The 24,405-nt window shown below is 37.8% G+C and overlaps 8 protein-coding genes across 10 annotated transcripts; 3 read left to right on the forward strand and 5 right to left on the reverse strand.

The window, feature by feature from the left end:
- Positions 1-1,660: 1,660 nt before the first annotated feature.
- LOC18016188 (small nuclear ribonucleoprotein-associated protein B') lies at positions 1,661-4,156 on the forward strand. The gene is made up of 3 exons (XM_006397997.2): positions 1,661-2,572; positions 3,338-3,633; positions 4,034-4,156. Exon 1 carries the CDS (start codon positions 1,780-1,782, stop codon positions 2,566-2,568), a length of 789 nt encoding a protein of 262 aa, XP_006398060.1. The 5' UTR covers positions 1,661-1,779; the 3' UTR covers positions 2,569-2,572; positions 3,338-3,633; positions 4,034-4,156.
- An 18-nt stretch (positions 4,157-4,174) lies between these two features.
- LOC18016117 (disease resistance protein TAO1) lies at positions 4,175-7,941 on the reverse strand. The gene is given in 6 exon segments (XM_024155287.1): positions 4,175-5,617; positions 5,742-5,955; positions 5,957-5,994; positions 6,094-6,438; positions 6,440-7,211; positions 7,322-7,941. Coding segments are annotated over 6 exon segments (3,234 nt in total). The 5' UTR covers positions 7,885-7,941; the 3' UTR covers positions 4,175-4,315.
- Positions 7,942-8,125: 184 nt separating this feature from the next.
- Positions 8,126-10,263, reverse strand: LOC18016118 (probable ribose-5-phosphate isomerase 4, chloroplastic). Of its 2 annotated transcripts, none has more exons than XM_024155288.1 (9): positions 10,017-10,263; positions 9,647-9,774; positions 9,405-9,474; positions 9,198-9,305; positions 9,017-9,112; positions 8,882-8,938; positions 8,681-8,819; positions 8,512-8,578; positions 8,126-8,437 (listed from the first exon to the last, which is right to left on the reverse strand). In XM_024155288.1, exons 1-9 carry the CDS (start codon positions 10,161-10,163, stop codon positions 8,359-8,361), a joined length of 891 nt encoding a protein of 296 aa, XP_024011056.1. In that variant the 5' UTR covers positions 10,164-10,263; the 3' UTR covers positions 8,126-8,358. The 2 variants fall into 2 exon arrangements, with proteins under 2 accessions (XP_024011056.1, XP_006398063.1); XM_006398000.2 differs by having other exon boundaries at positions 8,681-8,798; positions 10,017-10,231.
- Positions 10,264-10,663: 400 nt separating this feature from the next.
- LOC18016119 (subtilisin-like protease SBT2.3) lies at positions 10,664-14,237 on the forward strand. Its single transcript, XM_006398002.2, has 10 exons — positions 10,664-11,141; positions 11,218-11,380; positions 11,460-11,866; positions 11,945-12,040; positions 12,131-12,203; positions 12,296-12,578; positions 12,656-12,987; positions 13,062-13,332; positions 13,458-13,739; positions 13,822-14,237. The coding sequence occupies exons 1-10, from the start codon at positions 10,885-10,887 to the stop codon at positions 14,235-14,237; spliced, it is 2,580 nt and encodes an 859-aa protein (XP_006398065.1). The 5' UTR covers positions 10,664-10,884.
- LOC18016121 lies at positions 14,236-14,750 on the reverse strand. Its single transcript, XM_006398001.2, has one exon. The coding sequence runs from the start codon at positions 14,707-14,709 to the stop codon at positions 14,359-14,361; it is 351 nt and encodes a 116-aa protein (XP_006398064.1). The 5' UTR covers positions 14,710-14,750; the 3' UTR covers positions 14,236-14,358.
- A 521-nt stretch (positions 14,751-15,271) lies between these two features.
- LOC18016120 (CASP-like protein 1B1) lies at positions 15,272-17,122 on the reverse strand. The gene is made up of 3 exons (XM_006398003.2): positions 16,856-17,122; positions 16,628-16,751; positions 15,272-15,744 (listed from the first exon to the last, which is right to left on the reverse strand). The coding sequence occupies exons 1-3, from the start codon at positions 17,065-17,067 to the stop codon at positions 15,484-15,486; spliced, it is 597 nt and encodes a 198-aa protein (XP_006398066.1). The 5' UTR covers positions 17,068-17,122; the 3' UTR covers positions 15,272-15,483.
- A 570-nt stretch (positions 17,123-17,692) lies between these two features.
- On the reverse strand, positions 17,693-19,741 carry LOC18016122 (protein LSD1). 2 transcript variants are annotated; one of them, XM_006398005.2, is made up of 8 exons: positions 19,605-19,741; positions 19,429-19,494; positions 19,154-19,279; positions 18,848-18,958; positions 18,431-18,546; positions 18,271-18,351; positions 18,113-18,172; positions 17,693-18,014 (listed from the first exon to the last, which is right to left on the reverse strand). In XM_006398005.2, the coding sequence occupies exons 3-8, from the start codon at positions 19,272-19,274 to the stop codon at positions 17,970-17,972; spliced, it is 534 nt and encodes a 177-aa protein (XP_006398068.1). In that variant the 5' UTR covers positions 19,275-19,279; positions 19,429-19,494; positions 19,605-19,741; the 3' UTR covers positions 17,693-17,969. The 2 variants fall into 2 exon arrangements, with proteins under 2 accessions (XP_006398068.1, XP_024011037.1); XM_024155269.1 differs by having other exon boundaries at positions 18,431-18,558.
- Positions 19,742-20,469: 728 nt separating this feature from the next.
- Positions 20,470-23,158, forward strand: LOC18016123 (vacuolar protein sorting-associated protein 2 homolog 2). The gene is made up of 10 exons (XM_006398006.2): positions 20,470-20,686; positions 20,999-21,043; positions 21,646-21,680; positions 21,757-21,807; positions 21,905-22,009; positions 22,103-22,174; positions 22,258-22,329; positions 22,494-22,610; positions 22,724-22,800; positions 22,891-23,158. The coding sequence occupies exons 1-10, from the start codon at positions 20,653-20,655 to the stop codon at positions 22,949-22,951; spliced, it is 669 nt and encodes a 222-aa protein (XP_006398069.1). The 5' UTR covers positions 20,470-20,652; the 3' UTR covers positions 22,952-23,158.
- The last annotated feature ends 1,247 nt before the right edge of the window (positions 23,159-24,405 follow it).

The following is a 24,405-nucleotide window of genomic DNA, read 5'->3' on the forward strand; positions in this document are numbered from 1 at the left end:
GTAGGCTGCTTCTGACCACCGTCAACAAAACAGAGCAGCTTTTGACTTCTCAGTAACGCCTCGACCTGTGTCTTCCAGGCCAGGTAGTTGTCATCACCGAGTTTGACAGACACGAAGCTTCCAACGTTGATGTTTGTTGGAAACGGAAAGAGATCGGACACACCCTCTCCTCTTGGCTCTGATACCATGTTAGTCACTTCAGACATGACACTTTCCTTAACACAAACACGAAGTAGAAAGGATTTAACAAGAAAAAGGAGACAACTTTGTAAAGACAAGAACTTTGTGTATCTTCCTTTTTGTTTTCTACTGCTTCTTACAATCGTTTTAGATGTCTTTATATACATAAGACACAAGAAGCCCTAGTTCTAGATCTTTCTATATCCGTGTGACACTAGTACATTCACACGCTCACAACTGGAGTGGAGCTCAAGTTCGACATGCTCCGACTTTGTCTTTTAGCTCCATCTACTTCTTCTCTGCAATTGTTTCTTCTGCTTTTCGTACAAGTATCACGTGCCACTGTAACTTCTTTCTTTCGTGGGCTGATAATATCTTCTTTCTGTCTTGGGCCTTCGTCTCTTTGTAAGCCCAATTCACATACTCTGTTTCTTACACTTTCAATAAACATAGCCATAAACCCGAAAATGGTTTCTCAACAGATTACAAATTGGTTCTACAATAGGAGTTTTTTGCCTCTCTCTCTTCTCTCATATTCATCTTTCAGAGAGAGAGTGCTTTTTCTCCTTTGATGTATATTCCGATTAATATCGGATCAATAATTTCCGTTTAACGGATTTGGTTTTCTGGCAAAGACCGGATCTTTTGTTGTTCGTTTTGAATCTCCTTTGCTTGCTAAGAGTAATTCTTCATATATAAGATCAAGCAAAAGGTTTTTCAAGTTCGGACTTTGTTTTTGTCTTTCTCTTTCCTCTATTAGAGCTGGCCATTCATCTTTTCTTCATGAAGCAGTGGCGAGGCCAAGATCCGATGACAGAGAGTAGAATCTTCTACCTCTAATGGTGGCATCATCCTACCTGACCAGGAGTTATGTCTCCTTTCAACCCTTTAATGAAGCCTTTCAAGGCGTTGGGTGTTTGGTCATGTGTATTTGATGATCGACAGTAAAATTCTATGGTGGTGTGAAGTTTCTCTGCTTGAATCTGGATTGGATCTGCTCTTCGGAGGATGGCGTTTTCGATAAACAATTGATCGGCATTTCACCGGAATTTCGATCTGTTACTTTCGCCGGCGAGTTTGCAGTGACTACTCTTCAATTTCTTTGACCCACACGTGTATCACACGTGGCCATCATGCATTATCACTTATCTTATCTTTTTGTGGTTTGTAACAATTTGAGTTACTTGGGCCAAATTTATTGTTGGGTTTGTAATCGAAAATACATGTAATGCCTTTTGGGCTTTAAATTAATACAAAGACGACAAAAAAAAAAAAACAAATTGGTTCTGCAATAAAAAAGTACATCAAAATCGTTTCTCCTCAAACGTCGTCACTCATCATCATTTTTACGGATCTATAACCTATATTATACCCTAGTTAGGCCCAATTCTCCTGTTTGGTCCCAAAGTGAAATAAAGCCCAAAAAAAGGAAGCGTCTTTCTCTAAATTAACCCTAGAAATTTCCCTCTTCTTCCCGATTCCCCAGCCAAAACTCCAAAAAATTTGACTACTTGATCTGCTCGTTTCGATTTTCCGGCGAATATACTCGCCGGCCGATTACGCTGCTTCAGTCGATTTCTTGTTTGGACGAAGAAAAAAATGTCGATATCAAAGAGCTCAAAAATGCTTCAGTTCATCAACTACAGGATGCGAGTGACGATCCAAGATGGAAGACAGCTAGTTGGGAAATTCATGGCGTTCGATCGCCACACGAATCTCGTTCTCGGCGACTGCGAGGAGTTTCGGAAACTCCCTCCGGCGAAAGGCGGTAAGAAGACCAACGAAGAGAGAGAAGTCCGTCGTGCGCTCGGCTTGGTTTTGCTTAGAGGCGAAGAAGTGATTTCGATGACAGTCGAAGGACCACCACCGCCTGAAGAATCCCGAGCGAAATCAGGCTCCGGAACCGCCGTTTCTGGTCCCGGACTCGGCCGTGCTGCTGGCCGTGGAGTAACGACTGCTCCGCTCGTTCAAGCTCAGCCTGGATTATCCGGTCCTGTTCGTGGAATCGGTGGTCCTTCTCCCGGAATGATGCAGCCTCAGATCTCTAGACCACCACAGCTTTTAGCTCCGCCGATTATTCGTCCTCCAGGTCATATGCCACCGCCTCCTCCAGCTTTTACCGGTCAAGGTCCTCCTCCGATGATGGGAAGAGGTCCTCCTCCACCTTATGGTATGAGACCAACTCAGCAGCAGTATCCTCCTGGTCCTCCTCCGCCGCCTCAGTATGGTGGACAAAGGCCGATGATTCCTCCGCCTAATGGTATGATGAGAGGACCGCCTCCGCCTCGCCCTGGAATGCCGCCGCCTCCTGGTGGTGGTGTTCCTGTCTTTGCTCCGCCTCGTCCTGGCATGCCTCCTCCTCCGAATCCCCATACTCAGCAACAGTGATGAGGTTAGCTGTTTCATGAGTTCTTGAAGAAATTGTTTGATTGAACTGGTCTCGATGAGCATGGTCATGACTCATGCGTAGCTATTGCTTTATAATACATCTGCAAGTTTATTGTCTGGTGATGGTTATCTTAGCTTGTAAAGTTATTTGTGTAGCTTTGCCATTTGTAGTTTGATTGAAATTTGAACTCGTCTAGATCAGCTTGGTCATGTGTAGCAACTAGACTTCATCACTTGGCTGCAATCTTGACTAGTCTGGTAGCTTGCAAAGTTCTTAGCTTGTTGATGAGTGCCTTTTTTTCCTTAGAGTACGATCCCTTTGACTTTACTATCATCTTATTTGCCCCTGAACATTGGATGTGAACATAAGTGTGGAATCATCACCTCTATGAACCTTTAACTTTAGCATTTTTCTTGCACGCTGTTCTGATGAGTTATAAAACCGTAACTCTGACTGTTAGTAGCATGAAAACTTATTTTCCCAAGAACTGTTAACCTGTCAGTCTTCCTCCAAGAACGGTTAAAATCTTCCCAACTAGTAAAACCTCGCTGGTCCGTGTTTGTTGTTCGTTTTTGAACCTTTTCGTAACGCTGTGGTTGCTGTAGGGTTCACCATTATATTTACTGGTGGAAGAACTTGTATCTGCATCTTGCCCAACAACCAAACAGAATAATGAATGATGCCTAGCTCTCTGTTGGCTCATGAAATTAGATAAATGTTTTATATTTGTTTGAGAAGAGATGCTAAGTACAGTTTTCTTGATTGCAGGAGTCACTGCATCATCTGCAAAATTCACATTCACAGGACTGAGTATGCACGTCTGCTAGAATGCTTGACCTTTTTTTCTCCTAGGAACTCGAAAATCTATGGGTTCACGTTGGTTATCTCATGGAAAAGCAACGGATTTTAGAAATAGTGAATTTGTAGAAGTTACGGCATTGCTTTATGAACTGGATGTATAAATTGACTGGAAATTTTGATCGCCATTTTAGGTTATTTTTGTAAACAACAACTTCTGCAAAGTCTCTCAGTGGTTCATACACCACTCTGCACTGCACTGAACTGTAAGATAACACTTCCTACTTCAGTTTTTTTTTTTTCCTGCTATCACTACTGTGCATCTGTAATACCAAAATCAGAGAAAAGATACTGACCAACTAACATGCTAAACCCGACCGGTTGATTTGAAATGATGTTGATGAATTAGGTAATATGTATATACTCAAGAAACAACAGCATATACAAATTTATACTTCTTATATAATGTTAGCTTCTTTTAAAGTACCCACTTGAATTTTGTTAAAAAGAAAAGAGGGAAGCAGACAAGTGAAATTATTTGAGAAGACAACAGAAACATTGATTCTTAAAAAAACACATTTATATTGTGACTTCATTGTTGAATTTGACACATCCCCAACATCACATATATAGTAGCCTAGCTTTCAGTTTCAGTGTTTGTCTCAGATCTGCAGAATCACAGCCTCCACCGAGACCTCTGAAGCTAATGCTCATGAGCAATGAGGGAGTTAAAGGAGTTGGAGTAGTCCGCATTCTATGATCTCACACTTGTTGTACAAGTTGACTCTGAACTCCAAAACAAACTCACTGGAAGTCAGCTCTAGCTCAACTTCGAATGTGTAGAGATTCTCCCCTGAAAGTGGACGTCGAATATAGCGGTTTGGTACGTGCGTAACAATGTGGCGATTTGGTTTGTCCATGATGCCAGAAGTTCCTTGCATCAGCTCATCACTTGTCCTTTTGGTTTGACCAGACCTTGCTATCACACTCAACTAGCAAGAGGCAAGCCTTAAATCTCAAAGAGGTAGGAAGATACCTCTGGTTCAACTTCACTGTTAGAGAATCACCAGTGCCTCGGTATGTGAAGTAACCAGGCACTTGTTGACCCGGTAATACCACATTTGTACAAGTCCATGTCTGGAAGATGAGGTCACTCGTTTCTTTATTAATTTTGAAGCAGCTAGCGAAATTGAGAATAATCTCTGGATTGTGAAAGGAGCAATCCAGTCTCTCCACCAAAGACTCACGGTTTTCTTCATCTAGGGATGAGAAGGAATCTGGAAGCATTGGGTGTGACACGAGTTGTCTGCATTGCTTGAGTTCCAATACAAGGTTGAGCTTTACCAAACTCGAGCAATCACAGGCACTTAAGTGTGAGAGATTAGTTGCATTCCAGATGGAGGAAGGGAGCTCCACCAGACTCGAACAATTATCAAGATACAATATTTCAAGATTACATGCATTTCCAACAAAGGAAGGGAGCTCCACAAGACTTGTGCATCTTTTGAGATGCAACTGCCTGAGACTAGTGATATTCCCAACGGATGAGGGGAGTTGCAGTAGACTTGAGCATCCATCGAGAGACAGCACTTGGAGGTTAATGGCATTCCCAATAGAGGAAGGGAGCTCCACTAGACCTGTGCAGTAATTAAGACACAAGCTTTGGAGATTAGTGGCGTTTCCCATACAGGGGAGTTTCACCAGACGTGACCATCCACTCATATACAAATTCTTGATACTAGTTAAATTCCCGATAAAAGAGGGAAATTCAACCAGGCTCGTGCAATCCGACAGAAACAATTTCCTGAGATTAGTGAGATTTCGAATAGAGGAAGGGAGTCTCACTAGACGTGAACACCTACAGGCATATAACTCCTTGAGGTTAGTGATATATCCTATGGTAAAAGGGATGGCCAGCAGACTTAAGCAATCACTGAGCCACAACTCCTTGAGACTAGTGAGATTCCCAATAGAGAAGGGGAGTTTCACCAGATTCACACAACCAGAGAGAGACAAATATTTAAGATTCGTGAGATTCCCAATAGAGGAGGGGAGTTCCACCAGACGTGAGCAATAAGCAAGATCCAAGTCTAATAAATTAGTGGCATTCCCGATGGAAGAGGGGAGCTCAACCAAGCTATGACAATATCTGAGTCTCAGTTCTTGGAGTTTAGTTGCAGTTGAGAAATCAGGAAGCTCCTTTAGGTTTGCACAATAAGTCAAATCCATACATTTGAGATTTCCAATGTGCTGCACACGTAAAAATAAAGGTAACATGAATACATTTAAGTATATTTAGTAGAGTATATATTATAAGGCCGCACACACACACACAGACACACACACAGACAAGCTATATGATACTTATACTTACTTCATTTCCTTCCCACAGCTTCTCAAGCATGCTGTTCCGCATGTTTATTTTGACAAGGAGCTCCGGATTAAACTTGGAAGGCAAACATGTCAGTGGAAAACGTTCCCATTGTAGTAATATAAGTTTTCGAGATATATTGTTCAAACCTTGCGGTAAGAACAATATGTCGTCACAATGATCACCAAATTGGTAGTGGAATCTTATGAATTTCACCTGATAACTCGAGATCTATGCCTATAATAGTTCTAGTACCCTGAAAAAGGATCCAAAGAATTAGAAGAATTGTTAGCTATCAAATATGTACGGAGGAATATAAAGGCAATATAATGAAGTACAAATGTCAAATACTTACTGTATCATCAGTGAGTACTTGACGAATATCCCTCGCATCAACCAAAAACTGGCGTTTCCCTGGCTCACAAATGGACTGTTTCCCAGGCTCATGACGAACAATCTCTCTACCCAGTTGTTTTAGCAAATTATGCATCATTATATCTCCCAAGTTCATAGACATGATGAGAGATTTATCGGCTAAAATTTGGAGCCCTTGCCTCACATCCACAAACTTCTTTGCAAGAGAATCTTCTACTATCTCAATCGTTTCCTTATTGAAAACACAGGCTATGTGAAGAAATAAATCTTGTTCTTCTTCATCTAAGGAGTTGTAACTGAACTTCAAAATGCTCTCAATATCACGGGTCAAGGCTGGTCCTTAACCTTGGAAGTGCTTTCCTCCACTCCAGCTTCGACATTCGCCGTAAATACGAGCCCATAACCCTTAGTCCTAGAGGAAGTTTACCAGCAAGGTTTGTAACCGTTCGAGCAATGTCCTCAAAACCAACTTTAGGTGATTTCTGTCCAAAAGCATACATGCAGAATATTTCAAGAGCCTCATCAGAAGGTGGAAAATCAACTTTGTAAATATATTCGATCCCATGTGCCTTTAAAAGTTTTAGATCTTGTGTTACGACGACAATGCGGCTTCCTAGACCAAACCATCGTATACCTTTCGCCATGGCATCTAGCTGTACTAACCCATCAACATCATCAAGAACAAGAAGAACTTTCTTGTCCTTCAACCTCTGTTGAGCCACACCTAAATGAGGAACCACCATATCTTTCTGGTTGATCATCTGAGACAACAATTCTTTCTGTAACTGCAGTTTTGCGCTGTACTCATCGTGACAAGGTCTTGGGTAACGTAGTTTGATGTTGTCCATGATTGCGCTCAGTTGAAAGTTATGAAAGAGTTTGTTATATAAAGCTCTGGAGATGGTAGTCTTGCCAATCCCAGCATGACCCCAAATCCCTATCATTCTCACCTCATCAAGATCTAGTCGTAACAACGAGTTTATCTCCGTGACATGAGCTTCAATGCCAACAAACTCATCAAAATCTTTTGATGGCGTAAAACCCAACACATCAGAGACATCTTTTGAGATTTTAATGATCATATCCGCTTCATTTCCCCTGAAAAAATGAACTATATTTTATCAAACTTACACAGACAACGAAACATATATTACATCTGTATACAAGAAGAGTATGACATGAAATGCATTTAGAGAGGGAAAGACTACCAATTACGAGAATCCTCCCCGAGTATATTTGCGGCACTGGCTAAAGCTTGCCTCCATTTCTGCTTCACCTCCTCTGGTCTCCCAATACAAGTTTTTCTAAAAGCCTTCCCAAAGTCTCCCCTCTGCTTTCTCACATCATAGAAAATGGTCATCACTGTTTGACCCAAATCTTCTCTGCATTTCATAATCTCCACCAACTCATCAAGACACCAATTGGAAGAACCATAGTTTCTCGAGAGCAAGACGATCGTGATCTTAGATCCTCTAATCCCCTGTAAATTCTCAGGACCAATGGATCTTCCTCTCTTGATCTCATTATCAACGAATGGTGTGATTCCATTTCTTTGAAACTCCTTCTTGATGTGACTGAGAAAGCCTCTGCGGACATCTTCCCCGCGGAAGCTCAGAAAAACGGGGTATGACCAGTTGCGAGACAAAGAAGAAGGAATATATGAAGGAGATAGAGAAGAAGAAATATTTTTGGTTTTTCTAAGGAATCTGAATTTTCTATAGAACAAGCTTTTTGGAGGAGCGACAGTGCCAAGTAAACAAGAAGAATCCATTAGTATGATGGAAAGAAGATCAAGAAGCTTTTTGGAGAGCTATGTGGAGGAAGAATTAACAAAGAGGCTTTGTACATGTAAACACTTGACTTTTTTGACAGAGAATGTGGACACTGACTATATAAGAAGAAGGATCATGTAAGTTTCCTACCACCAAATATAATTATTTAATGATATTTTCATGGACATTTGTTATACGCTAAATCATTGACCCTATAATGTATGCTCCATCATTCATGGATTTTTCTTGGAACCTTTCTAACTTGATCTTAAGATTTATTTCAATCATATTGAAAAATTGATTGAGTTGTATAATGAGTACAATCAATCAATATGTACCTTATAAGCGTAGAGAAGCTCACTTTGCAACTAAATGAGTGTATAATCTGTAAAACAGGTTCCTCAATGGTCCAATCTCTCACTGTTCTTAAGGATCTATGGAAACTAACAACTTCTGAAAAGTCTCCCCATAGTTCACACACCACCTTCCACTGCACTAGTCTGCAAGGTAACAGTTCTTACTTCGTTTTTTCCTCCAATCACTACCGTGCATCTGTAATGCTCAAACATAAGACGGATTATAAATTCCGACCAAACAGTAGATTTGAATAGTTTGGAGTAACTAACCTGGTTTTTGTAATGAGTCCATGGTCCACAACCCCATCGATCGTTTCCAGGCTTTTAGCCACACTAGCTGCAGAGTTTAGCATCGATCAACACACATCTACCAACAGTAGAGAACATTGCACAAGTTTCAATGGTTGCAGTAAAAAAGCTTTTTTTTTTTTTTTTTTACCAAGGCTTGGAATTGGAGTTGTGAATATAACATCAAGAATGTTGTGACCATCACTGGTGACTATAGGAAAGTCTCCTCCAAGAGGGCCTGCATCTCCTACAGAAGCTCTTCTCCACACCTTCTCCACATATGCACAAGGCTAAACACAATCAATGTCACCAAAACCTCAAGAAAACATTTGCCAAAAAACCAGATTCATACCTCTGCATCCCCTAGATACAGGTCATCTATCTCCTCAGCTATAGCTAACCAGTTAAGCTGCAACCACAATGTTCAAGCAATCATTTCTAGTTTCCATGTATACATCCGAGTATTCATTGTCTGAAATTCGCTTACGGATTGAACTAAAACAGGGATAGAACCTTCAAGTTCAGCCTTGTACTGTTCTTCCTTTATTATGAAGACTGCCTCATCAGCTGCTTTTACAATAGACTGCATCGCAAAAACTCTCTTTGTAAAAGCCTAAAGCTAAACCATTTTCAAAGACCACACATTTTTTAGACGAAACCACACTAGCCTTTTGTCGCAGAATATAGTCATCTTCCTGTGATCTTCTTCGTCTCCCTATAACTGCGATAAGTGTATTCTCTTCTACAGCATCAGCATCATGAAACGCAAAATCAATCTACAAAGGAGAGGTGCCACACTACAAAATATCATCCCAATATGAAGAAAAAACAGATCAAACCGGTTTGTTTAGAAATGCACCGATGTATGCGGTTACCTGGAAATCCTCCCGGAAATGTTTCAAGGGGATTCCATATTTTGCTGCTTCACTCGCACTTCGAGCAGACCTGAACAAAAGGTCAAGACAAAAACTCAGCTCGTAGGAGAAGATGGATGGATCATGAACCAAGAATCAAGGAATGAGAGATTCCAAGTTTCCAACAGTTTAACAAGCAAAAGATTGATACTTTGTTGCATTCAAAGAAGATAAATAGGAGAATCAGAATCGAAAAGACTCACATTGGTACACCAACAACATCTTCTAGAGAACCAGAACGAAGTTGCTGACCCAAATAACGTATAGCCATATCTGAGGCTTCTCCAGATCCTAAACCAATAACCATCCCACTCTTTACATAAGCATCCACCTGAAAAATTACCAGAGAAGAGAACTTTTGTATTCAGGTATCAATCTTTCTTCAATTTTAGGAAAACTTATCATATATCATCTTGTATTCAAAGTATCGACCTTTCTTCAAATTTACGAATTTCAGCACAATTCAAACAATACCCAGAAGTGATATACCCTAATATTGGATTATAAACATTCGCATTCATAGGAATTGGTTGACTTTTGAGGAACATATTCTTTCAAATATTTGACCCTTACGGTGTGGTGAGCTGCTCGGAGAAGAGGAGGGGCCTCCTGAGAAAGACTGGCGCTTGCTCTAGGTAATGAAAAACGTCTGAAGTCACGACGGCGCGTGAAAGCCACGGACGAGAGTGAAAATGGAGTTGATGCTGCTGCAACTACCATTTTTTAGAAAAAATTGCGTCACCGAGTCGTGACTCGGTAGTTTTGCCGCTCTTATCCCGTTAAGTGTGTGTGGTGGAGTATACGACGATATTGAATTACCATCAAAATATATTTTCTTAATTGACAATCCAGAAAAAAAAAATAATAATAACTGAAGAAATGAAACTAAACTAAAAGTAAAACCCTTTGTAATCCGGTATGTTTTCAAACGATAAAACCGAATTATTCACCGTAAAAGAAACATTGAATAATTGGAAAGAACACAAAAAGAAAACAAAAACAAAAAGGAGTCTTTTTCAGTTCGATCGCACTTATTATGAGTCTTTTCCTCTGCTTTATTCATGTGGGAACCAAATACGTGGTAGCCACTCAAATTGGCACACAATTTTACCAGAACCCAATAAAAAAAAGTTTTCATTTTCATATTCTCGTGTGATTATTCACTTCTTCATCTATTTCTCTATCTCTCTAATGCTCTACGGTATATGTATATTCTATATAAATACGCACTCTCCTTTCACCGACCTCCGACACGAAAAGGCAGCTCCTTTTTTTGTGTGTGTTTCTGTCAATTCCACTACTTCACCATGAATGCTTTAATGTGTTTCTTGGTGGGTTTTGTGTGGTTTCATGACTCATTCATTCTCTGTATAAAAACTAGTGGCAAGCGCAAGAAAAACCCTATCTTTTTCAACTTTCTTGATTTAGAAGGGAGACAAAAATGGGTAGAGTTATGTTGGTGAGTTTTGGGTTTTTATTACTTGTGATCTCTTTTGGGTTTTTATCAAACACTTTGGGACAACAACAAGGCGATGATGATGGTGATGATGATGATGATTCTGCTATCTACATTGTCACAATTAAACAACCTCCTATTGTTCATCTTTATGATGAAGAAGAGCTTAAACAAATTAGACAGAAACACCAAAGGTCTAAGCATGGCCACACTTCTAAATTCATACCACAATTGCAACCAAGGTGATTCTTTATTTCGGAGTCACTAAATTCACAAAACCCTTTTTGTATTGAGTTTGATTTTGGATTTTTCTTATAGGAACATTTCAAGGAAACGTCATGGGAAGTCAAGAAGACCACCATCTATTGCTCAAACTCATGATTCTTTCTTGAGAAAGACATTAAAAGGAGAGAAGTATATAAAGCTTTATAGCTACAATTATCTAATCAATGGATTTGCCGTGTTTGTTAGCTCACAACAGGTATAAATCCTGACTTCTTGATCACTTTGTTGGAATAATCTTGACTTCTTGATTTTGAGTACTTGTTTGTTTCTTCAAGGCTGAGAAGCTTTCAAAGAGAAGTGAAGTAGCAAACATAGTGTTGGATTTCTCTGTTCGAACAGCTACGACTTATACTCCACAGTTTATGGGTTTACCAGAAGGAGCATGGGCCAAAGAAGGTGGATTCAAGATTGCTGGAGAAGGAATTGTTATCGGATTTATCGATACTGGAATCGATCCGAATCATCCTAGTTTCAATGACAATGACATCAACTCACATCATTCATCATATCCAACCCCTAAGCATTTCTCAGGTGTTTGTGAGGTTACACCTGATTTTCCATCCGGATCTTGCAACAAGAAGCTAATCGGAGCTCGGCATTTTGCACAATCCGCTATAACTAGAGGAATCTTTAACTCATCTGAGGATTATGCTTCTCCATTCGATGGGGATGGCCATGGAACGTAAGTACTAATCACTGAATATCTCATATGAAAACAGAGCTTGAAATTTAAAGTTTGTTACTTTGGATATATATACAGACACACAGCTTCGATTGCAGCGGGTAACCATGGAGTTCCAGTGATAGTTTCTAACCATAACTTCGGAAACGCTAGTGGAATAGCTCCTCGTGCATAGTAAGTAACTAAACAATACTTGAATCACTGGTAAAAAATCTTCACAAACCTAACTTAAACTTTTTATGTTTTTTTATTCTTGTTACTCAGTATTTCTGTTTACAAGGCATTGTACAAGAGCTTTGGAGGTTTTGCTGCAGATGTAGTTGCAGCTATAGATCAGGTTTACAAGCCAACAAACTAAATGTAACTAAAGGTTTTAACTTTTCTTACAATATGTGACATTTTTTTTATAATGATATGTGAGTTTTTCAGGCAGCTCAAGATGGAGTAGATATATTAAGTTTATCGATTACACCGAATCGAAAACCTCCTGGTGTTGCCACTTTCTTTAATCCTATAGATATGGCCATACTTTCGGCTGTAAAATCTGGGATTTTCGTAGTCCAAGCAGCAGGAAACACCGGTCCATCGCCTAAAAGCATGTCTTCTTTTAGTCCTTGGATTTTCACAGTTGGTGCTTCTTCTCATGATAGAGTTTACTCCAACTCCATAATCCTAGGCAACAATGTAACTATTCCAGGCCTAGGATTCGCAAGTAAGTCCTTAAATTCTTCCTCAAACACTAACAAATTTCGAATTCTTGTAACTATTGTAATATGTTTCTTTTATTAGTTCCTACGGATGATGGAAAGATGTACAAGATGGTCTCTGCTTTTCATGCCTTGAACAATAGTACTTCTGTAGATAAAGATATGTATGTAGGTGAATGTCAAGATTATGAGAATTTCGATCAAAAACTTGTCTCTGGGAGTCTTCTCATGTGTAGCTACTCTGTTCGTTTTATTCTCGGGCTTTCGACTATAAAACAAGCTTTAGATGTTGCCAAGAACTTATCAGCGGTTGGTGTTGTGTTCTATATGGATCCATACGTTCTTGGGTTTCAGATCAATCCAACGCCTATGGATATGCCCGGAATCATAATTCCATCTGCAGAAGATTCCAAAGTAAGAGAATGAAAGCAATGTTGTATTGTGTTTTTTGCGCCGTTTCTAATGATCTAACGATATGTTTCTCGCAGATTTTACTCAAGTACTATAATTCTTCTGTTCAAAGAGATGTAACCACCAAAGAAATTGTTGGATTTGGAGCGTTTGCAGCCATTGAAGGCGGTTTAAAAGCTAGCTTCAGTGATAGAGCTCCTAAGGTTATGTATTACTCAGCAAGAGGACCTGATCCAGAAGACAACTCTTTTAACGACGCAGACATATTGAAACCGAACCTTGTAGCTCCTGGAAACTCTATTTGGGGTGCTTGGAGTTCCGCTTCCATCGACTCACCCGAGTTTAAAGGTAAACAGAGGATTCTTGTTACAAGTGAAAAACAGAGGATTCTTGTACAAGTGAAAACAGAGGATTCCTGTAAAAAAGTCAGTAACTTTCAGGTTAAAGTTTCATTCTTTTTTGCTCTGTTTTAGGTGAGAGATTCGCGATGATGTCCGGTACAAGCATGGCTGCTCCTCATGTTGCTGGTGTAGCTGCACTAATCAAACAAACTTACCCGCAATTTAGTCCTTCAGCAATCGCATCTGCACTTTCAACAACCGCTCTTCTTAACGATATTAAAGGAGGTCCAATCATGGTTCAACGTACTTTTTCTAATCCAGATCAAAGCCTCTCTAACGCAACACCGTTTGATATGGGAAGCGGTTTCGTTAACGCAACCGCAGCTTTAGATCCTGGCCTAATCTTCGATACTAGTAAGTGTATATCAAAATTGGCTTAACACAGATAAAAACATTTCACTTTTTTGATTCATAATGTATTGTTATTCTTGTGTAGGTTTTGAAGACTACATGTCATTTCTTTGTGGGATCAATGGATCAGATTCGGTGGTATTTAACTACACAGGGATTAGCTGCTCCGATAACAACAAAACAATGAGCGGTTTTGATCTCAATTTGCCATCAATTACAGTATCAACGCTTAATGGCACACAATTTGTTCAGAGATCGATGCGTAACATAGGCGGAAATGAGACATACAATGTTGGTTGGAGTCCTCCTTATGGCGTTTCAATGAAAGTTGATCCTACTCAATTCTCTATAGCCATGGGAGACACTCAAGTACTAAGCGTAACCCTCAAGGCAATAAAGAACAGTTCAAGTTCTAGTTTTGGAAGAATAGGATTGTTCGGAAACACAGGACACATTGTTAATATCCCTGTATCTGTCATAGCGAAAGTTGCTTCGAGCTGATAGATAGATAGATGATATCTTCTTTCTCTTATCATTCAACTGTTAAAGATACATTTTTTATTTTTGATGAAAATGTAAAACCTTAGAAATGTTTTTCGAACACAAGTAAACTTCAATCTTTTCAAGCGTTTCCTCCATCTTTGTTGCCGTTGCTTGGGGAAGAAGGTAGCTTCTCTGTTTCCTCTTGAGCTCCAGATGGGTTTGTTGGGATGTTAGGGCTAACCATTGTGAAAGGTGGGTACTTTGGGAAAGGCCAGCCCTTTAGTGGAAACTTGTGGCTGAAGAAACCAGCAATCATTGATTTTGCATGGTCGATCATGCCCATTGCAGAGGAACCATCGATTATGGTTTCAGCTGATTCTGGTTCTGATTGCATTGTTGGGCCACGGATTGAGAGTGCAGGTTGATAACTGAGGAGGACGAAGACGAGAAGGAGTAAACAGAGAGAAGAAGCATTTGAGATTTTCGACATTGTTGCTTGGTGTGTGTGTGTTATCGAGCTCTTGTTTGTGATTGTATGTGTTAATGTTTTAGTGGAGGGTTTATTTATAAGTGGTGATATTGAGTTTAGAGAGAAGAGATGTGTTAGATGAGAACGAGTGTTGATTACGTTGGGTTTCTACTTCTCACCTAAACCAGTTTTCGTGTTACAGCTTCATGATTTGAGCATGACTATGACTATGAGTGATGCTTTTATGTGTTTATGCATACAGGTTTTCGTCGACGTATTATCCGAATCTAATTTCACATGTAACCACATTTTTATCAACATTTAAACCTCCAAAACATTTAGATACATTTTTAATGATATATTCTCAAATTAATTTTAATATAAGTATGTTGTGAAAGGACAATATTCACAAATATGGACAATATTCTATTATTAAATCTTGATCGCGGTTTGTAATATTTATTCATTTCGATTCGGTTTTCGTCGATCTCATCGATAATAGTCTCCCAACAAAAACATATTTAGTAAATTAACTTTAATGTTCACCAGCGTTGGTGGTGCATGGCATGCATGGCAAATGATAAATTAAATCGGATTATCACATTTGAACAAAAAGCAAAGAAAGAAAATTTACTAACAGAGTAACAAACAAATGCAAATGCTTCGATGCAGCTTACACAATCTGATAATCACTCGAGGTACACACACTCTAGAAAACTCAAGAAAGCAAAGAAGTAAGAAAAAAGAAGAGAAAACAAAAACAGAGGAATGAGACAGACACCGTGTGTAATGTTTTCAGGGGACGACGGAGGTGGATGCGGCGGTGGAGGAGGAGCATTTATTAGGCTGGACTAGACGAGAGATCGAAACGGCGGAGATAATGATCATAAGGATTACGCCGGCAAAGGCAGCGATTAATGCACCCGCACCGTGATCGCAGTATGTGGCGAATCTGTCACAGATTTTGTCCCATCTTGCGTGTTTGTTCCCATTCTTCCCCACCTCCGACATGAACGCCGCCGAGTTTGCTGCCGCCGAGATCAGAGTCACGTTCAGCTGTATTTTGCACAATCAGGAAGTGATTATTTTCAAGTCAGCACAATACATATATGCTCATTGTAATCGATCCTTAGGTTACAAAAAACATTAAAAGTGAGCAAAAAAAAAGCACTTTATTTAAACCAATAAAAAACCCATATATATTCAAGCAATTTTGTATATCACTCAACGCAGGAACGATCTGACTAGAAAGTCATTCAAAACTTGATCGAATGCAAATTAAGAAAAGCTAGTATTTTAATTTATAGAGGTTTTACCATATTTAAATTCAAAAAATAATTTAAATCAAATCTGATTATTATTTAAACAAAGTTAAAAATAAATGAAAACCAAACCGAAAGCCTTTTTTAGAATAACCAGACCGAATTTACCCAAAAACATTCAAATTTTCTGTTTTTGATTATATATGTTAGTAGTTATACTAAGAAAGCCTTTGTTTAGATATACTATTTACGTTAGGTGTTTTTTAAACTAAAAACTGAAAGGAGGAAAAAAAACTAAAAACTGATATCCAATCTAAACCAAAACTCAATCCGAAACCATACCGATTTTTTATAAAAAATCGAACTAAAACCAAACCGTTAATCTGACTGCCAACCACTACATTGATTAATCAACCAACCAATCGCTTTAAATTCTAGCATTAATAATCATAATCAAGCAGCCTTACAACAATTAATCGATTGCCGTAAAACCAATTTATTGATTAAACAATTAAATTACTTGCTTTGTTATTCTAATGTCATTTTCAAAACAACACAATAAGCTTAAAAAATGAACTAGCGGTCTAGTCGTTAACAACTATATACGGACTTTAAGAACACTAAATCCATATTTTTATCTCTAAATATATGTATGTATATGATATGTATTTATTTACCATGTCGAGAATGGCGACGGAGAGAAGACGAAAACCAGTGAGTTCCGTTTTGCCTCCAAATATTTGAAGAGCAATCATCAACATGTTGTGGAAACTCACCATTGCATTAGCCACTACAAAAAACCTTTATTTTTCCCAAACCAAGAATCATCAAAAAAGAAGAAAAGATTAGTCTAAAAATTCAAGATTTGGAATCTCAAAATTCTAATCGAAGTAATGAAGACTTACACAAAAGCTGGAGTGTGTTGGAACTTAGCAGTGAAAGTAGCTTTAATTGGAGTATTTCCAACATTTCCCACAACAAAAGTCTTTGTCTCTTTGTTCAATCCCATTACAATGGCTGCAGATAACGTAGCCAAGAAGGCAAGTACCCTTAGCCCTAACAGTATTTTGCAGCTTTTACCACTCGTAGCAGCCAACACCAGCTTTGAAACGGCCATTTTTTTTTGAAGAGGAAGTTGTTTTGTGTTAGTAATGTGCAAAGAGTGTTGTGTGTGTTTATATATGTGAGTTTGAGTGTTTGTGTTTGGTCTTTTGTCTGACCATCTAACTTTGGAGGGTTAATTTTAGGTTTTGGTGGTTGTGAAGATTCAGTGAAATAGATTTGATTTTTCTCTTTTTGTTTTTGTAGTTTTGTGGCAAGTTAACTTACTACTCATTGGGACAATCTAATCTACCCAAAACTTAAACAAGTATTAACTTATTGACTTTTCATTTTCTTTTCCAATAAAAAGTCGAATTATTTGATTATATTTGCATTTATATTTAGTGTACATTTTTGTGCAATCGTAAACGCTAGTAAATAAGCGTTTACATGGAGAATCACAAAATTATATCATGAAAAGCTTAACTTATTTTAAATTTTGAAAATGTGAAATCTTCTATAATTCTTCTAATGTACATGTAAAAGCATACACAAACACAACAAGATGACATAAGATAAACAATCAAAAGCCTAAGATAGAAAAAAAGTTTCTACACTGAGCTAGCTTGTGATTTTAGAGCTTTTAATGAAAACCAACTCTTCACAGAACAGATTGATTCAACCCAAATTTGGAACCGGTTCAACCGGTCGAGACAAATGAATAAACCAGAGTAACAATACACGAATGTGAAAATGCAATGTGAGGTCAACAGTCTAAACTCAATAAGAGAGATCAGTCCCATTGGAGCAAAAGAGCAAACCAAACCCATTTGTTCTCAAACTCGTTAAAACAGAGATAAAGAAATACCGATTTTTGGGGGTTAAAAGAAAAAGAAACCAAAGGTTTCCGAGTGCTATGTAAATCATATATGCACAAAAACAAACGCAGAGAAGGAAGAAAATGAGTCTCCTCTTTGATTAACTTTTATGGTTTGTTGTTACTCCAACCACGACATTGCTCACCTGCAAGTGTTTTTCACATCACTCGTCAAAGATCCTTCTTCGAATATATACTTTTTAATACAAAGAAATGGTGATAAGGAATACTTAATAATACTCACCAATTTTCCACTTTCATTAACGGACATTGGATTCTCTACAACAACGGTTTGTGTCTGAGTCTGAGAAAAGACAATGAACAGAGTAAGCCATGTTTTGAGGTGTTTTTGATTTGTTTCTATGAAGTTAATAGCTGAGTGACGGTAATTAGTAAACTCACAGTTGATGTAGAGGGCATTGTTGGTGGAGAAACTGCTCCATTAGGCCGGTTCATCGAGAGAGGAGCCCTTCCATTGCTCATCTACAGTGGAAGAGTAAATCAGAGACCAAGCTTCAAGACAGCGATCTTTGAAATCAAGAATCATGAAAAGAATACTCACGTTAACATTAGTAACGAATTGGCAAACAGCGCATTTAACAGATGATGCTCCATAAGGATACATGAGTACTGTTCGACAATGCCCACAATTGATATGCGCGGTTTGATTCGGTGGTGCTGCGTGTGGAGCTAAAGAGATAAGAGTGGTTTCAGACAATGAGATTACACAGAGTAAAAACATTTCAAATGACTACAGTTTCAAAACTAAATTAAGTAGAACTATATCTCAGAGGTTAGCATAATGGTTAACAAAATAGCCACACTTGAACTCTCTTATCCGTAAGCCACAATCTCATATTCGTATGGGCATCTCCAGAGAGAACAATGCTGATTAAGTTCTTAAGAACAAAAACTTTCAACAACAACTTTGAGAGGAAACTAGAAACGATTCTTTCAGATCTCCAGATAATGTTTTTACCTGGTACAAGATTCAAAGTCTGACAACAAGAACACCTAACGCTACTCGCACCACGTGTATACATAAGCATGATTCCGCAACCTCCACATATAATGTGAGCCATGTCCATACCTACACCAAAGTTACCATTAAAAGCTTTATCTAACTCGTAACTCTCAAACCTTCTTTTCCCCAGATAAGATAAACTTAAATCCCTCCAATGTTTTTTGGATCAATTCAAGAGTTTCTATTTCCCAATCATATTAATAGATAACTAAAACATAACAAGATCCCACAAAAACCTAAGAGATCATAAGATAAAGATACCTTGAGGAGAAGAATGAGGAACCAAACTGATTGTGCTACACAAAGCACAACGCACATTTGATGCTCCTCGTGGATACATTAACACATTTCTACATCCATGACATACCAACTGGTCCTGCATTTTCTCTGATTCATATACCAAAGAACACAATTGGTTCAAAAATCTCTCCTTTACAGCAAAAAAATCAAAATTTTGCAGCCAAAAAAAAAAACATAATTTTTCTTTACTCAATCATGTTCTGTATATGCATGTGCTAATTCCCCAGAAAACTCACCTGATAAAGTTTGGAACAGAGAGAGACGACAAAAAGCAACCTTTTTGAATCGAATTCCAGAAACTTCTGCAACCAAATAAAAAATCGAAGCCAAATTGGTGAAACTAATAATCGAAATCACAAATTCCGCAGATAAACTGAGAGAATTTTGTTCTTTAATCTACAGAGATGCAAACCTTAACTTAGGAAAAGTAAGCACAGTTTTGGGAAATCGACAAAGGAAAAAACAACAGATTTGATTTTGCCCTCTCTTGTTTGTCTCCCAGCGAATTATCTCTCACTTTGTTTTCTTTTTCTTTTTCTTTTTGAATCGAAATAAACAAATTGATTTTTTTTTTTTTTAGGATTATTGAGCTTGAAACATTGTCGTGTCTCTCTTTAGGTCACTTTCAGGGATTTTGCTTAGGCTCCTTTTTGTCAAAAGCGTGGGGCTGATTCGATCCGCGATTGTCAAAACGCGCTTTTGAATCTCTCTCTGTCTCTCATTGTCTCTTCCGATTTAATTTTCTGCGGCTGCGTTTTCAGTCCGCTGCGATTTGCCTTGTGTCCATATGGTTTACTATGATACAACCAAACCAACCCATATTGCTCTATTTTGGTATGATAGTTTTGGTTCGGTTCGGTGTTGTCAAATTGAACTATGACTATCTAAAATTAGCAAAATGTTCTCATTAATCTCAGAAAGATGCCGTTTGTTTTCTTTTTTTTTTCTGATTCCAGTCTTCCACAAAAAAAAAAAAAAAAATCCATTAACACAGTCACAAACCGCAATTGCCTAATACATTTTGTTTTTTTCTCCAGTTGCATATACATTTATTCCATTCGTTAAACATTATCAGCAAGTTTTTAATACTAATCAGAGCTTTTGTCGGTTCCATAACATACAAGAAAATAATAAAAACAAAAATAGTTTCTGAAAAAAGAATTGAAATAACGGTGGATAAAGAAGGAATATTTAGCAGGATCTGGACTCTGTAACGGCTAGTTCCAAAGTATCGTTTGATTATTATTGTATTAAGCACGCTCTTCCATACACATCTGCACTCAAAGAGAGAGAAGAAAAAGCAGTAAAGCACACAACTTTTTTGCCTCTTCTCACCTCACACATCTTCAGATCACTTTTCTTTGATTAGGCTTTTCATAAACCCGAGGGAAAGGGTGATTTTTTTATTTTTTTTGTCTTACAACATTACCTCAATTGAGAAGTGTGAGAAGTTAATCGCCATGAACATTTTCAAGAAGAAGACTACTCCTAAAGGTACTGTTATTGTCGCTTTGAGATGTTAACAACCTAAATCTGGAAGAAAAATGGCACCTTTAGCTGTTCTTCGTGCTCAAAATTGAATCTTAGAATGTGGGTGGGTGTGAATTTTGCTGGGTTCTTATTTTCCATAAAAGGGTATATATGATTCCTCAGTTAGATGTGTAATTGTGCCAAATCTCGGAAAAGGAAACTAGTTAGCTGCCCAGATTTAGTCATTTTCAGTGCTTGATTTTTTTTTTCTTTTTTTTTGCAATACTGCTTTTAATTCTATTGAAATGTTTTGAGTTTTTATTGTAATTGATGTAGATGCTCTTCGCACCAGTAAGAGAGAAATGGCTGTGGCTACACGAGGTATATATCAGTTCCAATCTCTTTGAGAATTTTAAATTTTCTGTTTTTAAGCTAGATTTTGTGTTTAAATTGCCAAGAAAATCCATAATTGCGATTGGAATCGGAGAATTGTGATAAACTATAACTTCATTGCTGCTAGTAGAAGAACTGAATTGTATAGGTTTCAATCTGCTTTCAAGCTAGATTTGTGTTTAAATTGCCAGTAAAATCCAAAAATTGCGGTCAAAATACCAAATATATGATCACATAAGCTTCATTGCTTCTAGTAAAATAACTGAATGTATAGGTTTCAGTCTCTTTGAGACTTTTACTTCTGTTTTTAAGCCAGAATTGTGTTCCTTTTCGCCAAAAAGTATCCAAATGATGCGAGCAAATATACCTTTATTGCTGCTATTGTTCCTGGAGTCTAGCTTTTGGGATTTTCTCATGCTCTTGCTTGTTCAAACTAGAAAATAAGCTCTGATTAATACCTGCTCTTTGTTGTGGCGGTGTTGCTAAATTTTACAAGCTAATTCTTAACCTCTCTGTTTGTGTAAAATAAACCAAAACAGCATAAAAAGAGCTAAGCTTTTATTCACTTTTTGAGTCCAATGGCAATGCAGGTATCGAACGCGAGATTTCATCTCTTCAGCTGGAGGTAGATAACATATATCCTCGAGATCTCTTTGTTCATATAAGTTCTCTTACGGTTTTACTAAGATTAAGTTCATCAGGAAAAGAGACTAGTTGCAGAAATCAAGAAAACAGCTAAGACTGGAAACGAGGCAAGTTTATCGGTTCATCTAAAAACTTTAAATTTCTCACCTCGAGCTATTTCTCAAAACTCATTTCTATAATTCTCTTACTGTGGATTTTACATAGGCGGCCACCAAGATTTTAGCTCGACAACTTGTTCGATTGAGGCAACAGATTACCAACTTACAAGGAAGCCGTGCTCAAATTAGAGGTGTAACGACTCACACACAGGTTTTACTACCTCTAATTCATCATTAGCTAAACTCATAGTTCGGTTAGAATAATACTAAATCACTTAATGCTTCTTCGTTTCTCTTTGGATAGGCTTTGTATGCCAGCACTTCGATTTCATCAGGCATGAAAGGTGCAACCAAGGCTATGGTTGCAATGAACAAGGTAATGTTAGTTTGTAATGAACAAGATAATCATTGTGATTTGTGACGCTTAACTTCGTTCCTACTTTATATATATGTTTTCAGCAAATGGCACCAACAAAACAAGCCAAAGTTATTAAGGATTTCCAGAAGCAGTCGGCACAGCTAGACATGACGGTAAACAATACATTATCTTCATCTCAAGAGCTTAGTTCATCTGATTAGCAAACGGATTTAGATTCTTTTGACAAATTTTATCTCAGGCAATCTCAAATGACCTATCTTTAGGGATTTGGCTTTGTCTGATATTTGATTTTGTTTATTGAATTTTGTTTTTGCAGATAGAGATGATGTCAGAGGCAATTGATGAAACACTTGACAAAGATGAGGCTGAAGAAGAAACTGAAGACCTCACTAACCAAGTTCTTGATGAGATTGGTGTTGGTGTTGCATCTCAGGTCAGGTTTCTCTGCAAAGGGGAAAAGTTTCTTCTTTTCATTTTTCTTCTTCTTTCCATTTTCTTGGTTTTGTAAGAAACTAAATGTGTCTCTCTTTCGTTTGTTTTGAACAGTTATCTTCAGCTCCAAAAGGCCGAATCGCTACAAAAAGCGCAGCTCCTCCTGCTTCCACTGCAACTACCAACAACAGGTAATGTCGATGTCTGAAAATCATGTTTGGTCATTGAAAATTGTAGTGAAGAAATGAAGAAATTTTTTTCTGTAAAATTTAAACTTGCAGCTCTGAATCAAGTGAAGTGGATGAGCTTGAGAAGAGGTTGGCTTCACTGCGACGAATCTGAGATTCAGCAAGTTTTCCAGGGGAAATGCATCATGTATGAAGAGCGAGAAAAATAAACGCAGCTTCCTTTTGTTTTTCTTGCTTGTGATCTCTGTATAAATCTGCTGAAACTCAAAACTGCTTTGATAAGATTTTGGTCATCATAAAACCAAACACTTTTAAATAGAAGCAGACATGTATACTACATTACTATAGAGTTCTCTTTACATGCAGCAAAAATTTCTTGACTTAAGATTTAGTTTAATAAACCATGTTTTTTGAAATAAATATATTTTCACTTATTTTTGTTAAATTTAGCTATAAAATTTCTATTTAGATAGAATCCTGACTCTGTCCAACCGGTTATATCCGGTTGGTTCAGTAGGTTTTTTTAAAAAAATTATTTTATTTTTAATATTGATTAAATTTTATTAAATCAACCATGTAGAAAAGTATAATAACTCCCTCTGTTTCGTTATATAAACAGTTTTGAAGGATTTTTTTTTTGTTTCATAATATAAGACTATTTTTATCGCCGTTTGTTTTTGGATTTCTTACCCATATTTAATATTAAATATAATTGAATTCAGTTCATTTGCTGCTCGAAGTGTAGATTGTTCATTTTATATGTGTTTTGATTCTCTTTGATGGACGGTGTCATTTGATTATAATCCATAATCCTGCACCTGTCATAATTAATATTATGATAGCTCTACACCATCGTTCAAATATGTTGTGAAAGTTGCATGTGTGTTCCGTAACAAGAGCTTCCATGTCTAGAATGAAAGCAAATGTCCTTTCACTTGTAAGTCTACTGTAATTTAGCATCGTCTTTCTCTATTTATTGTCTCTAACTCACTCACACCAAGGTTTGTGTTTCTGCAGTTGCATCATGTGTTTGAGGCGGATGGTGTATCATTTCTTGATGAGGTTGCACGTGCAGGAAATAAGCATATAGCCAAAACAATTGCCAGAGAGGTTAGTAGTCCTAAATAAAGAGCTTTCCTTCTTGAATTGAAAGGCTTACCACTGGTTTGACGCTGCTACTTACAGAGATTCCATACTTATTGAAAATTGTACTACTTTGTAACTTCTAAGTAGTCATAGATCAAGCCTCACTGCAAAAAGACTCATGTTAGTTTTCAAAATAACCTCACCATGTCTTCCTACGCACTCAAAGAACATCCTCACATATTAAAATTATTGCGAATCTTCACTGCTTCGTTCCCGACGTCTGCAAAGGTGATTTTTCCTCCCGTCCGCTACCAATATGATAGTCCTGGATCATATTGTATTACATACATTTGTTTCTTACTATGTGAATTGCTGTTGAACCTGCAGAAGAGGATAGGAGCCGTTTCATTCGGAATTTTATGAGTGGATTGCGAAAGGATCCTTCAAGCATATTGGTGAATCTATTACCAGGCTCTTCATATACTCCGGTGGCACAGAGAGGTTCTGGCGTTTTCAGAAACA

The sequence above is a fragment of the Eutrema salsugineum genome, unplaced genomic scaffold (genome assembly GCF_000478725.1).
Source record: "Eutrema salsugineum unplaced genomic scaffold, Eutsalg1_0 scaffold_20, whole genome shotgun sequence".
NCBI lineage: Eukaryota > Viridiplantae > Streptophyta > Magnoliopsida > Brassicales > Brassicaceae > Eutrema > Eutrema salsugineum.